The 14,155-nt window shown below is 36.5% G+C and overlaps 2 protein-coding genes across 2 annotated transcripts in view; one reads left to right on the top strand and one right to left on the bottom strand.

Annotated features, from left to right (window-relative positions):
• The window catches only part of LOC110467062, a 63,343-nt gene extending 59,898 nt beyond the window's left edge, over nt 1-3,445 (bottom strand). The window contains exon 1 of the mRNA XM_021523954.1: nt 3,424-3,445. Coding sequence (XP_021379629.1) covers nt 3,424-3,445 — 22 coding nt within the window. The remainder of the gene's footprint in view (nt 1-3,423) is intronic.
• Nucleotides 1-14,155, top strand: part of LOC110467075 (neuroglian-like) — a gene marked incomplete at its 3' end in the record, with an annotated part of 317,409 nt that overhangs the window by 54,184 nt on the left and 249,070 nt on the right. The gene's annotated exons all lie outside the window — the stretch shown is intronic.

Below are 14,155 nucleotides of genomic sequence, written 5' to 3'. Positions count from 1 at the left end.
AACCCCCTCCCCAGCCCCTCATGTGACCACCCCTACCCCCATCCTATCACCAACCCCTCCTCTACCTCCCACTTTCCCCATCCTGTTATAGATGAAGTTTATGGTACTGAAGTCTTGTTTGATAAATTTAAATCTTTGAAAAAAATGTCTCATTTTACAATTAAGTCAGATAACATCCTGAGGAAATTGTGTATATCTAATATTCTGCTGCAGAAAGATATTAAAGGGTGCTATGCCTGTTTTGATAAACTGATCATTTCTTTATAACCAAACTATGCAGACTGATGAGGCTTTACAGAGAAGAATGCTTGACTTAATTAAGTAGAAAATGACAAATTAAACAATTATCTATGATGCATTTCAAAAGCATCAGTTATTGCGTCATTATAAAAACAGGATTTGTAATTTAGCAGTGTCCATATGTTACGGGTGTGTGGTCCTTAACGACATTCATCACGTTCCTAACGAGGTCCATCATTCACCTTTATTCTGGTCTAATATATTGATTTTCTTGTGGTAAAACCAAAATTTGAAGCACCAGAAAGCCATACACATATATGTTTGTCTCCGCTGTACCTCTAGGTACTGTACGTGATTATACAGTAAACAGTGCTGCCATCATCTGTGATCCATTTTAGTGTTGGGTATAGCCTACCATTAAGTCAGGCTGATGGTGGGTAGCAAGCTCTACCGCGCTTGTTATGTATAATGTTGTGGGCATATTGTGGTTCAAGTCTCTCTAACAATACTTCGGCTTATTCAAGGGCAAATAGAAATGTATCGGCAAGTAAATGAATAGGAGCCTGCACAGGAAATATTCTACTGTTAACTGTCATGTTTGTTGTCAAAAGGAGTTTGTCTGATATCCACCGTTTTTTCTAGTTGGGTCTTAAGCAGGCTATGTTTTGAAGAAGTCTTCTTTTTACCAGTTGTAGGCCTGTAGTAGTTCAGACAATTGGAAGTTGCGTCATATTCTTTTTCTTTAATGCTGACACATTTTTTCAGTGTTAATATTTTAAAGTGATGAGAAATTAATTGAACAACCAACTTCCCATTCTGTTGTATTAAAAAAAAAATCATCTTTTTCTAATCGTGATTGGAAGTATTGGCTGAGATATTTCACCTGTTTTATTGGTAAGTGAAATGGAATTAGGATCATTGTTCTAGATCTTAAACAATATTAATGTACAGAAAATAAGTAACTTTTCTGTCAACTTTTTTTATTAAGTTTTTGGTATTGGAAAAAAAAAAAAGTTTTTTCTTTGTTCTGAAAAGATTTGTCATAAATACATGATTTGGAGACAATGTAATCAAATGAATTCCCCTTTCAGGAATCAAACTCAATTTTTCTATTGATTCAGAAATGTTAAGAACTTGTCTAGGAAGAAAGCCTGACTACATACATGGCCCTACAATTCTTGAATTGTGTAAATACACAGGGTCTGGGGGGTTAGCAAAGATTATTGAATCGTCAAGTGTCATGTCTCTTGTCACTCACAATACTTTTTCCGATCCCCAATACTTTGAAACTTTGTCTGGAAGATGTGACGGCACATTAAACTTAGAGGATTTCCACGTCTGTAGGCTTATGGGAATTCTCCAATCGTGTATATCCGTTCTACGAGTTAGGTCTTGTAAAACGTTGGGGGGACTCAGACTTTAAACCTTGTGTCGATCGACAGGAAAGATATTAGATGACGCGCCGTCTGCCGACAAGGAATAGAGCATGTTTCTGTGTTACATATATATGATCAGTCTCTTAGTGAAGAATTGCTTTGACAGTATTTCTGGTTCAAATCTGTCGACCAAGAGGCCAGCACTTTAACCATTGGGAATACCACAGAAGATTACAATTTAAAGTTAATCTTGAAAAGCATAGAATTTTGTAAACAAATCTAAAAAAGACATAAGGACTGCCCAATTTTCCAGAAACAGAGACATTTTGATTGTGTCTTGGTTTCAAATTGTTTTAATATTTCTGAGATATTTGGCCAAATCTTTCACCAATTTGAAGAACCATGGTACACAAGAGAAGATTACAGTTTGAAGTTAATCTTGCAAAGCATAGAAGTTCTGAAACTTATCAAGGAAATGTCATAGAGAACTGCCTGATTTCTCAGGAACAAAGCATTTGACTTTGCCTTTGTTAAAAAAAATCTGAGATACTTTGCCAAATTGTTTACCAAATTACGCAGCCAACCACTAAAACTTCAACCCCCTCCTCTCTCCCCAAAAATACAAAAAATGAAAACAAGGGTTCTCCATTTGCTAGATGCTGTAGTCCTTGAATAAATTTAAACTTTTCCTTGCTGTATGCTTGATGCTATAAGCTTTCAATGAAAATTTAATTGAACACAGTGTTCAGAATCGCCTTTAAATTAGTCTTTAGCTGACCTGGCAGTTTAATGTTCCTGTGAACTTGTGGCACTGTGCAGCATCCATCAATTGTCTGCTTAGGTTTATTTTGAGTAACTTCTTGCTCATACTTGTATGTATTGCTGTTGCTTTATTTTTAAAAGTAAACCGCCTAGCAGTTGGAAATGAGCGTCGCCAAATGCCTTAATTTACCATCTTAAGCTTTGAATACTGGACACATTGTAGGAGAATGAGTTTCAACAAAGACTGTAGTTTCCCATGCTTTGATTGGTGCTACTACATTTCTTTGAAGATGAAATATACCTATTGATGGAGAATGAATGTTCTCAAACTCAGTTTGTCAAGCTTGCATTGGCATTGTGTAGTAGACACATTAATGGAGAATAAAACTCAGTTTGTCAAGCTTGACTTTGAATACTATAATAGACACATTGATGGAGAATGAGTGTTCTCAACGTTTTAGTTTCCCATGTTTGTATGCATTAGTAACTGGACATTTTCACTGAAAATGAGTGTCTTCCATGCTTGGAGTTGTTTCATTTCTCATAAGTTTAAACAGGACATACATGTGAAGAATGAGAGTCTACAAATCCTTCTTTAGCAATGCCTTGGTTGGCTTTACCCTATTATGAAGAATAAACTGGACACTGAATGGAAATGAGACAAACTGGTGTCGATTTCATAAATTATCCTTACACAGACTTCCGTAGGGAGTCCACCGTTCTCTCCATGTGTCGCCCTTCCATTTAAAACCTTTTTAACAGCGTATCAGTGTTTGTGACTGGACACAATCTTTCTATTCAAAGAAAGTGATCAGTCAAATTGCCAAGAAGCATTTAATTGTTCCAAACCTTTGGGGCTCGTTGACCCAGTGAGAGAAACTGTCAAAATGCAAATACATGAGATTATACTTATACTAGAGGGACCTGTCCTGTGAGTGGTTATATCAAACATCTCTATAGCGGCTCTCCTCAGCAGCATCATCATCCCCCTCCCGACATATTTGTGGAGGGATATAGCATTCCTTTTGTATGTATATGTACATACCTGGTGCAGACTTTTTCTCCATCTTTATAAATGACAAAGTGTCTTAATGGATTTCGATCATACAATGGTCAAGTATTAGAGTACCTCCAAAAAGTATCTATTTCAGGGGATCAATGTTACTATCTATAGAAAATCTTTGTCATCGGGCTAATGACTTCATTTCTATTTTTATCAAACCATGCACATAATTGTCAAGTATGCAGAATACCTCCAATCAGTTTTTGTCTCAGGATGCCAAACAGCAAATGTAACTGTCTGCTATATATAGAAAATCTTCGTCAGCCGAATGACTTTCTAAAACTTCTGGAGAAAACTTGAATGTTTACATTTGTGTTTAAATGTTCATTTGTAAAGAAAGAAGTTATTTAAGGGACATGTAACCAAAGTGTTGACAAGGTAACAGCGACGGTACACACGAGGGATTTTGTACCCTATGTAAGGCTTTGATTCCTTAAAATAGACTTAAATATAAATAAATGTTAAATATATCACTGACAAATGTCTCATTCGTTTTAAATCAATAATTGACATCAAATTCTTTTTTCACCCAAACTTAAAACAATTGATTTTGATTCAATTGTTTCATTTTGCATGAGATTTGCCAAACAGAAGGTTGATTTAGTGAGTTTGTTAGAATGTCAGTATTTAACAGCTCAGCAAATAAAGCAGCCAGTGCCATCCCAATTACAACTAATGGTTTAATGACTTTTTTTCTGAAAAAAGTTTAAATGTCAGAGATTGAGGGTAATTATATAATGAATGGTTTTGTGATTAAGACTAATTCTTGCCCTCAGCTCTCCTTCCTGTACAAATTTATATTAATGAACATTCATACAGAGAGATTTTCATTTTCAGGTATGTTTTCCTTAACAATGCAGTCAAACAAAGCGAGATATATTGTCATGAAATGTCTGCAAGTTGCAAATGAAAAGAGTTTTTTCTTTTAAATGCATTTTGCAAAATGACTGAAAAGAAATTACACTTGTATGCATAAATTTTTAGTGTTCAGATTCTGAGGAAAACCCAATTTGACCCAATGTTGCAAATCAACTTGGAGATGTTAGTTGTTATGGTTCTGAACAAGGTGTAGTAAACGTTGTTGTGGCTTTGTTTAGAGGATAATTGGTGATTTCTATCTGTATAAACTTGATGTTAATTTAATGTGTAAAAGGTGGGGTTTTTAATATAAGGTAAAATTGATCAGACTTGTTGCCCTTTATTTGCGTCAGTTGCTGAGAACTTGTCCCAAGGTGTATGTTGAACGAAAGTCATTTTTGATTAATAAATGTTTTTTTATGGTTACCATGTGACTTAAGTATTGATTAAAGACATTGAGTTGTCATGGTAACTATGTGACTTATGTATTGGTTATAGACATTGGGTTGTCATGGTAACTATGTGACTTAAGTATTGGTTATAGACAGTGAGTTGTCATGGTTATCATGTGACTTTAGTATAAGTTATAGACATTGGGTTGTCATGGTAACTATGTGACTTAAGTATTGGTTATAGACATTGGGTTGTCATGGTAACTATGTGACTTAAGTATTGGTTATAGACATTGGGTTGTCATGGTAACTATGTGACTTAAGTATTGGTTATAGACATTGGGTTGTCATGGTAACTATGTGACTTAAGTATTGGTTATAGACATTGGGTTGTCATGGTAACTATGTGACTTAAGTATTGGTTATAGACATTGGGTTGTCATGGTTACCATGTGACTTTAGTATTGGTTATATACATTGGGTTGTCATGGTTACCATGTGACTTTAGTATTGGTTATAGACAGTGCGTTGTCATGGGTACCATGTGCATCTAGTATTAGTTATAGACATTGGGTTGTCATGGTTACCATGTGACTTTAGTATTGGTTATATACATTGGGTTGTCATGGTTGCCATGTGACTTTAGTATTGGTTATAGACATTGGGTTGTCATGGTTATCATGTGACTTTAGTATTAGTTATAGACATTGGGTTGTCATGGTTACCATGTGACTTTAGTATTGGTTATAGACATTGGGTTGTCATTGTTACCAAACAACCTACACTATGATACTGAAATACACATTTTAGTGTACTGTGTAATGGCATTCAAGGAGCAAACGACATCCCTTACAAGCCCAAATAGTGACAGATTTAGGTCATCTTAAATGAATGAGTTTATTGATTCATGGGTTTAGATTTATTGCGTATTTGAGTTTACATACCCTCCAATGATCAGTCGCCAACAGAGTTGTGTAACTCTGAGAGGTACATTGGCAGACAAATCCTTTGGAAAATCTCCCGACATCTGATTGAAACCACCAGCTGATTCCACAAAGTTGGATCTAAAATTCTACCAGGGTAAGGCTAATAAGGCTTCATTGACAAATTTTGTTTTGATGTAAGTTTTCAGATAGATTTAAATGTTTGAATAAGTAAAAATGAGTTTAGATGAGATTTTGAACATTTATGTTTTACCTTTGCTTTTTTTTGGAAGGGGGGGGGGGGGGGTTGTATTGTTTAACGCCCTATCAACAGCTATGGTCATTTAAGGACGGCCTCGGATCCCTCGTGTGCAAGATGCCTACTTGTAGTGTATGCCTGTGTTTTGGGAGGCTGCGATATGTTCGTGTTTGTCCCATTCCCAAAAAGCCTTCTTCACAGGGGCGAACGCTCACCTAAAGGCCAAAAGTGAGGCAGTGTCAAGGGAGACATTAGGAATAAGAAAGTTGTTTAGAAAGAAGAGAAAAGATAAGATCCCAAGTTAAGTCACCTTTTATGATCATGCAATGGGGGCAGTAGGTACAATTCTTACGCCCTACCTGCAGGGACCATATGGCACATAGTGTCTGTCCAGAATTGTCTTGTCCTGATTCAGTGTTATCAAGAGCTTTTATTCAAAAATCCAAGGTCTATGTCAAGGTCATCGTTACTAATCATAGAAATTTGTCAACCAATCCAGTTTCATCACTCTTGCAACTTTATTTCTAAACAGACTTTTATTAAATCTTTACAAAAGTATGAAAATACCCTTAACGAGTTTCTATTTCAGGGTTCCAAGGTCAAAGGTTACTGATATATCTAATGAATTTTGTCAAACCATTGCATCACTTTGCATCAGAGCTGGGGCATCCGTGTCTTATGAACACTTTTCAAGTTCGACAGTAAAGATGACTGGACAGCATCCACTTGAAGGTGATCGGCAGTATTGATGACAACGCTGACTTGTTTTGACACACTAAACAGTCTTAAACAGGGTTTGATATTTAAGCTTGACAGCTTGTTGTAGTCGAAACATACAAAATAAATTTTCTTTATAAGCTACAGTAAACAGAATTTTTGTGGCACTCATAACTAGGGTATATTTACTCATGTGATTAAACACCACTTACATCCCTGTTATTTCCCAACTGCAATCCTACCCTCTTCTCATCCTACCCTCTTCTCATCCTATCCTTCTATCCTACCCTCTTCTCCTCCTATCCTTCTATCCTACCCTCTTTTCCTCCTATCCTTCTATCCTACCCTCTTCTCCTCCTATCCTCTTCTCCTCCTACCCCCTTCTCCTCCTATCCTTCTATCCTACCCTCTTTTCCTCCTATCCTTCTATCCTACCCTCTTTTCCTCCTATCCTTCTCCTCCTATCCTCTTTTCATCCTATCCTTCTATCCTACCCTCTTCACCTCCTATCTTTCTATCCTATCCCCTTCTCCTCCTATCCTTCCATCCAATCGGCTCCTCTAGCTTGTACCCTCATTTAACCTACTCATCTTAACGTCTGCCCCTGTACTCAATTCACCAATATCCTCCTCCACCTACCCCTCACCATTATTCCTCCCCCTATCCATTCACCCCGTTCCATCTCTTCTCCCTTTCCCTTCCCCTCACCACCATCTCGTTCCCATTCCCCCCTTTCCCTTTCCTGCCAATCGCTCATACTTTCTTTCCTTCTCCCCCTCATCCTCCTTTATTTCTGCTACTTTCCATCCCCTCCATGCACCTCCATCCCTGTACCTTTTATCGGCCATACCCCTCCCTTTTAGTCCTCTAATCTCCTGCTTCCCTCCTTACTCATCTATCACCTCCTCCCTCACCTCCCTCCCCCTCTCCTCCCATCATCTCGCAATACATTGCCCTCTCCCCAAACTTCTTCTTCACTCCTAGTTTTCATTCCAAATATTAAGTTAGGAAGTGAAACCTTAAGTTGAGAAGCCATATAGCCTGAGCGTGCAGATCTACAGAATTGTAGAATTTCCGGAGAGGCCAGCAACAAGTTTAGTGCTAGGTTTAATATCATTGTAATTTGTGAAGGGTTTGGGGAGAATTTGCTTCAATGTTTTGAAGCCATATGTTTGATTTAGTGGAAACCAATAACAAACTACTGTGATGTTTGTTTTCATAACTGTCATTCCATGTATTGAAATGCTGGCTTCCTGTAACATTAGACCTTACCCTCAGATTGAAATTAGGTCAATCCCATTGGTTGATTAAAATCACTTCCTGCCTGAAAAATAATTCGGAGAGACTTGATAGGGAAGCACTTTTTTTGTTTCCTTTTTACCTCCTTTATAAACATGGGAAGTTCAGAGCAACATTCAAGTACAAACTATAGAACATTTCAATTTTACAGAAATAAAAGTAAAGAAAGTTATCAAAATTTACCTTATAAGAACTTTATCAAGAAATGCTTCCAAAAACATTTTTTTTTTTTGCATACACTTAAATTTTTGAAATGAGTTTTGAATTTATCACTTTGTGAATTATTTCAACAGAACCATTATTCTTTACAATTATTTTGGTAGATATTTTCAATTTTGATTTACATGAGGTTTTAGAGATTAAATAAAAAATAAAAATAGTTCCAGAGAGAGACTTTAAATTGATGTGTTTAGATTTCCTTGTTCCTGCTGAGATAATTTACTGCTAGACTTCCCTGTTTGTCATGTAATGGTAGCTATAGTACATCAGTGCAGATCAACTTGACAAGTACTTGATCTATAACCTTCATCTGGTGAGATAGAAAAGACTTCCTGAGTAAGATTCATACAAACTATCAATGTTAGTGACTGAAACCATATTCAAATGAGATGAGGGTACCTAAGGGCCCTTCTGCTTCTTCACATTCATTTCCGATAACAGTAAATCTCATACTGAACAAAAGACTCGGTGTAATAAAGGTGTCGTGTACTCGAATCAGAACTTCTGAAATTCAAACATGCAATTTTGTTTGGTATGGCATTCTGATTGTGAAAATATTAAAAAAGTTACGGTGTGATTTTGTTTATATTAAATATCAGACATAAATTTCCCTGGATAAACCTGTAAAGTAATACACTGCAATGACTTATAGGTAACCATGTAGTTCTACCTTATGGTAAACTAGTGTCTAAGACTAGGATCTAATTTAATTGTAATTACCTGTGGTTACCTGTATACTTAACTACTTCCCCAATGAAAGCCTTTTTTTTTCGGGTTAAATCATACAGAAATCTTGTGTTTTTATCAACTAAAAGTGACTTCTATGCGTATTCTGCATCACAGATTTATGCAAAGCTAGTGCGTACAGTTTTATTCTGTTTATATTGTATAACCCCAAAAATATTCCTGGTTATTTCTTAAACACATAGGCCACAGGGTTACAACAATATTCCTCTGCCTTTGTCTAGACTCTCATATCTCACTGAGTCATGAAACATACTGACATGATAAACTCGTTATTCTGTCAGTAAAACACTTGGCATTAATCGTGACTTAACAATATCAACAGTATATTAAAGGCTCTAGTGTAGTCATTTTGAAATGTACTTCTAAATATAATTTCAAAACCTGTCCATTCTGAGTAATTAAGTTTGTACAGGTTTTGGTGTATGATATTCCAGGCAGGTTTTAATGTATCATTGTCTGTAGTCCAAATAACTCAGTTTGTACAATTTTAAGGTTTTTTTCTCCTCAAATCTCGCCCATTAAACCTATTTTTAATGACATCAGAAGATGTGTGCTATCTGAATCTGCCACAAGTTTTCACCCTTAGATGATGGAGCTCTTCACAGTGAAAACCTTTCATACCTTTTCCAAGATATCAGTTATCATTTACGGCATATTTTAGATTCATAGATACTCTGAAGACATGGTATCAGAATTGAGGAAACCAGTAAGAGATAGATCCAGATGTGTGTTGCCGGTTTTAATTATAGGGGCAAATACTTTGTAACCAATTTGTTTTTAATAAAATAATTCTAGATACTTAAGAATATGAAAATACTGATAATTGCAGGGAAGATCCATAAGTCTTTGACTTTTTCCTTCAGGTGGGTGATTAGTTAACTTATTTTAAAAATCTGTTTTTATCTTAACTGTGCTCGACTGTTGAAAGAAAATGTAATCCTAGCGTTTTTGTTTGGCTGTTTGTAAAAGGAACACAAGTGTCTCTTGATGAGAATCTCGGGGTACTATACTGACACTTAAACGTGATTAATGCTCGCAGCGATTCAATAAAACCCCTATAATATTCATAAGTGTAGGATACTTTACACCTACTTACCTGTATACTACAAGTACTTAGGATTAATGTGGCGCAGAGATGGAAGAAAACATCTAATACATATAATATCCATACTTATAATGAAGGGTTAGTATGATTAATGGTGGCGTAGATTCATTAGAAACCATATAATATTCAGGAGGAGATATACCTCGCTTCACATGTAGCTGATATCTAAGTTACAAGTCGCCCTTACAGATGTGCTTCTGGGTAAACAGATATTTGCTAATAAACTGGTGTTTTAAAAAAAATAATAAGCAGTGGTGATGACCGATTTACAGACATTTTATGGGCATGTAATTGGAAACTTTACACTGGGATCTTCCAATTCAAAAGTATCATTAACTGACACTGTTATGTGGAATTCAAAATATCTGCTATCAACATTAAGCAGACAACATATACAACTGTTCATTTTGAACATAGTGACAGACATGTAATTTTTAAATTAATTTCTCTTTGAAAGATTTAGACCTGTAAAACTTTGGATTTCTATCGTCATTAACCTGACAAATCTTTGATGGCTGTGTTCGTAATTACTTGTAAAAATGGTTCTTTTCAGACACATTTTATGGTGCTAAGATTGCCTGTTATATTCGATGTGGTCTCAAGACGATCATGCTTCAAAGAGTTTGTCTTAGATTTCCAGTCGCAGCTCTGCTGATTAACAAATTAATGAACATCTAACTTCATCAGCATTCATTAAAAGTTTCTTTGAAAATTGAAACCTAAGCAGTAAGGGGTATGAACGATGTCTGTTGTGTAGAATTGTGCTCCCGAGTTGCTGTGGTGTTGTTGTGATTTAGAGTTGTTACCGTGAGGAGATAATAGCAGATAACAATCCATGTCTAAAGGGAGCACAGATATAAGCACCACACTGAGCAGAAATTTGGAAATAAAAAAAACATTCTTGGGATGCAGACATCGTTAGTCTTTTCATCTATTTTAAATTTCCCGGGGACATAGTTTCAGGAAAGTCTACAGATAAAGATATTCAGAATATTAGGTATTGATTACTTAAACTCCTGAGGACAAAGTCTACAGAAACACTTTCAAAATTAATGATGTGTTGCATACCTAACCTTTTCTTAATAGAGACGAGATTTCAGACGTTTCTTATGAACCAAGGTCATATCAGTGTTGTTTTACAGAGGTTTTAAGGAGGGTCAAACAGGCGATACTGTACATATTACCAAATGATGTCAAGGCAGAAGATTGATAACAGTTCTAACAATGTTTTCATAAAACATCTCAATCCAGATACTATAATGAAGACCATGGGTTAGGAGTCCGACTAACGAGATTGTTATTTCACGCCCAATACACCAGCATGTGTGCCTGTCGAAAACACGGCCTATGATTTACGTAAAACACCAATCATATCCGACCTCTCCTCAACGATACACACCACATGTGTATTTGATATGCTCCACAGTGGATGCGTGACGCTATTGCAGGGTGGCATTTTGACGTGCATTTTATTGTTTCTGCATATCATTTGTTCATGGCTTCATTGACGTTACATAAGTGTGAGAGCTAGGGTGTTGTATATTTCTGTTATTCTCTTTGTCAACTAGGGTATTGTTTGTTCTACATTATCAGTGTCACTTACAATCTTGCATTCACCACTTATGTAGGTGTCATTCAGTCTCATGATATTGTGTCTAAATGAAGTAGTTTCCAGGTAGAGAGTTCCACTACTTTTCTTCTGTATACTGAGAAAAGTTATTTCCTGTTAAATTATATTAAATAATCTAGAAAAAATGCCTTATTCTGATATTTTTGTAATGGATTGATTAAGTTCTTTTTTCAAATTGCATGTTTCAGACATGAGTTCCGACATTTTTGGCATTGTGTTACATTCATATTATATGTTCTGTATTGTATTGTATATAAATTCACAAAAACTGAATTCTTGGACAGATTTATGGTTTCTTCTAATATGAAATTCATCAAGAGCATGCCAGTAAATTATATTCAATAATGTAACTGTATCACTTTCTTTTCATAAACTTGGAAGATATGACTTTAAGTATCAGGTACTTATATAACCATGCATGCATGCATAAATATTTCCTGTAGCTATTGAAATTCACAACAGGAAGCTTTTTATGAGTTAATGATGTAACCCTTATGACTTGTAGGACGACTGGTCTAAATGAATAGGACAGACAGGGCTTCATTATCTTTTAATTTGTTTTCACTTGATTTTGTTTAAAAGTCACACATCTCAAAGCCATTCAAATGTACTGAGGTTTTCAAATTGAATTGAGACAATTTTGCTGGTGCCACGTTTTTTTTTCTTTTTCCGAAATTGAATTTAGAGAATAGATAAGTTACACAGATCACCATTGGTTAGATAGTGAAATGGTACAATACACGTAAATAGTGACATCCATATTTTTTAGACGTAGACATCTGTAATGTCATTCTGAAGAGAAATGCACCTATACAACATGTTAGCCACCATTGTGTGAACCTAAGGTACTGATTCCATCTTCAAGGATTCTGTTAAACATCCCTCATATCTTTATTTCACACATCTAAAACATTACAAATGAGGATTTCATTATCCATCTATCTAAATGAGAATGACCATATATGGTGTGGCAGATGTAATTAATAGCTCCCAATATCATTAAACATTTAATTAAATGGCCATTTATGGACTCCATTCCAAAAAATTGGTTTGCAATGAATGACAGAGTACAGAACTGTATGAGAGTGTTAATTTAGATCAATATGAAAACTGAAACCATTACATCCACTTGTTACTCCTCGGGAATAGTGTCAGATTGAACACTGTACCAACGAAAGCTATCAATATGTTCTAGCCGAGGAGAGTGAGGGGCAATTGTAAACTAGTTAGGTGTTGTCATCCAGTGTAATTTACATTGCGGTTACCGTTGTGATAGAACAACGGGGAGAAAAAAGGGATAATGAAATATTTAAGTGAACCAAATAACTTCAGTATTAGAAATACACTAAAACCCACACTGAACGAGGTTTGTACTTTTCTTGTGGAGAAGGTTTTAATCTGTTCGCTGAAGATTAGAGTAAAGGACATTTTGTTCTGGAGCTCTCTTGATTGCTGCCGATAACCAGGGAGTAAATGTGTTAAAATAATGGAATGTACAAAATGAATATTGACTCAGTTGAATGGGACTATGTATTTTTGCTATGATCTTGTTGAAGGTCATTCTTTTTTACCTGATCAGAATATGTGTAAGAAATGTTTGGTCTAAATTCTTTCAGATTTGTTATTTGATCCATTCTTACCTTCCCCCTTTGGCCCATTTCCGCAATAAACCCTGCCCTTCCTTCCTTTCAACATGTCCTGACTTTTCCTCCTCCTACCCCTCAGTCCTAGCTACCAATCCCCTCTGTATGTACATATTTTCTTTTTGCTTCCACCCCTCAGTCCTAACTACCCATCCCCTCTGTCTGTATATATCCTCACTATCCTTCCCCTAACCCCTCAGTCCTAACTACCCATCCCCTATGTCTGTACATATCCTTACTATCCTCCCCTTACCCCTCAGTCCTAACTACCCATCCCCTCTGTCTGTATATATCCTCACTATCCTTCCCCTAACCCCTCAGTCCTAACTACCCATCCCCTATGTCTGTACATATCCTTACTATCCTCCCCTTACCCCTCAGTCCTAACTACCCATCCCCTCTGTCTGTATATATCCTCACTATCCTTCCCCTAACCCCTCAGTCCTAACTACCCATCCCCTATGTCTGTACATATCCTTACTATCCTCCCCTTACCCCTCAGTCCTAACTACCCATCCCCTCTGTCTGTATATATCCTCACTATCCTTCCCCTAACCCCTCAGTCCTAACTACCCATCCCCTATGTCTGTACATATCCTTACTATCCTCCCCTTACCCCTCAGTCCTAACTACCCATCCCCTCTGTCTGTATATATCCTCACTATCCTTCCCCTAACCCCTCAGTCCTAACTACCCATCCCCTATGTCTGTACATATCCTTACTATCCTCCCCTTACCCCTCAGTCCTAACTACCCATCCCCTCTGTCTGTATATATCCTCACTATCCTTCCCCTAACCCCTCAGTCCTAACTACCCATCCCCTATGTCTGTACATATCCTTACTATCCTCCCCTTACCCCTCAGTCCTAACTACCCATCCCCTCTGTCTGTACATATCCTCACTATTCTTCCCCTAACCCC

This window comes from Mizuhopecten yessoensis, unplaced genomic scaffold, assembly GCF_002113885.1.
Source record: "Mizuhopecten yessoensis strain PY_sf001 unplaced genomic scaffold, ASM211388v2 scaffold11157, whole genome shotgun sequence".
Taxonomy (NCBI): Eukaryota; Metazoa; Mollusca; class Bivalvia; order Pectinida; family Pectinidae; genus Mizuhopecten; species Mizuhopecten yessoensis.
Note: the sequence above shows the minus strand (reverse complement) of the source record. Positions and strands in the feature narration are given on the sequence as shown.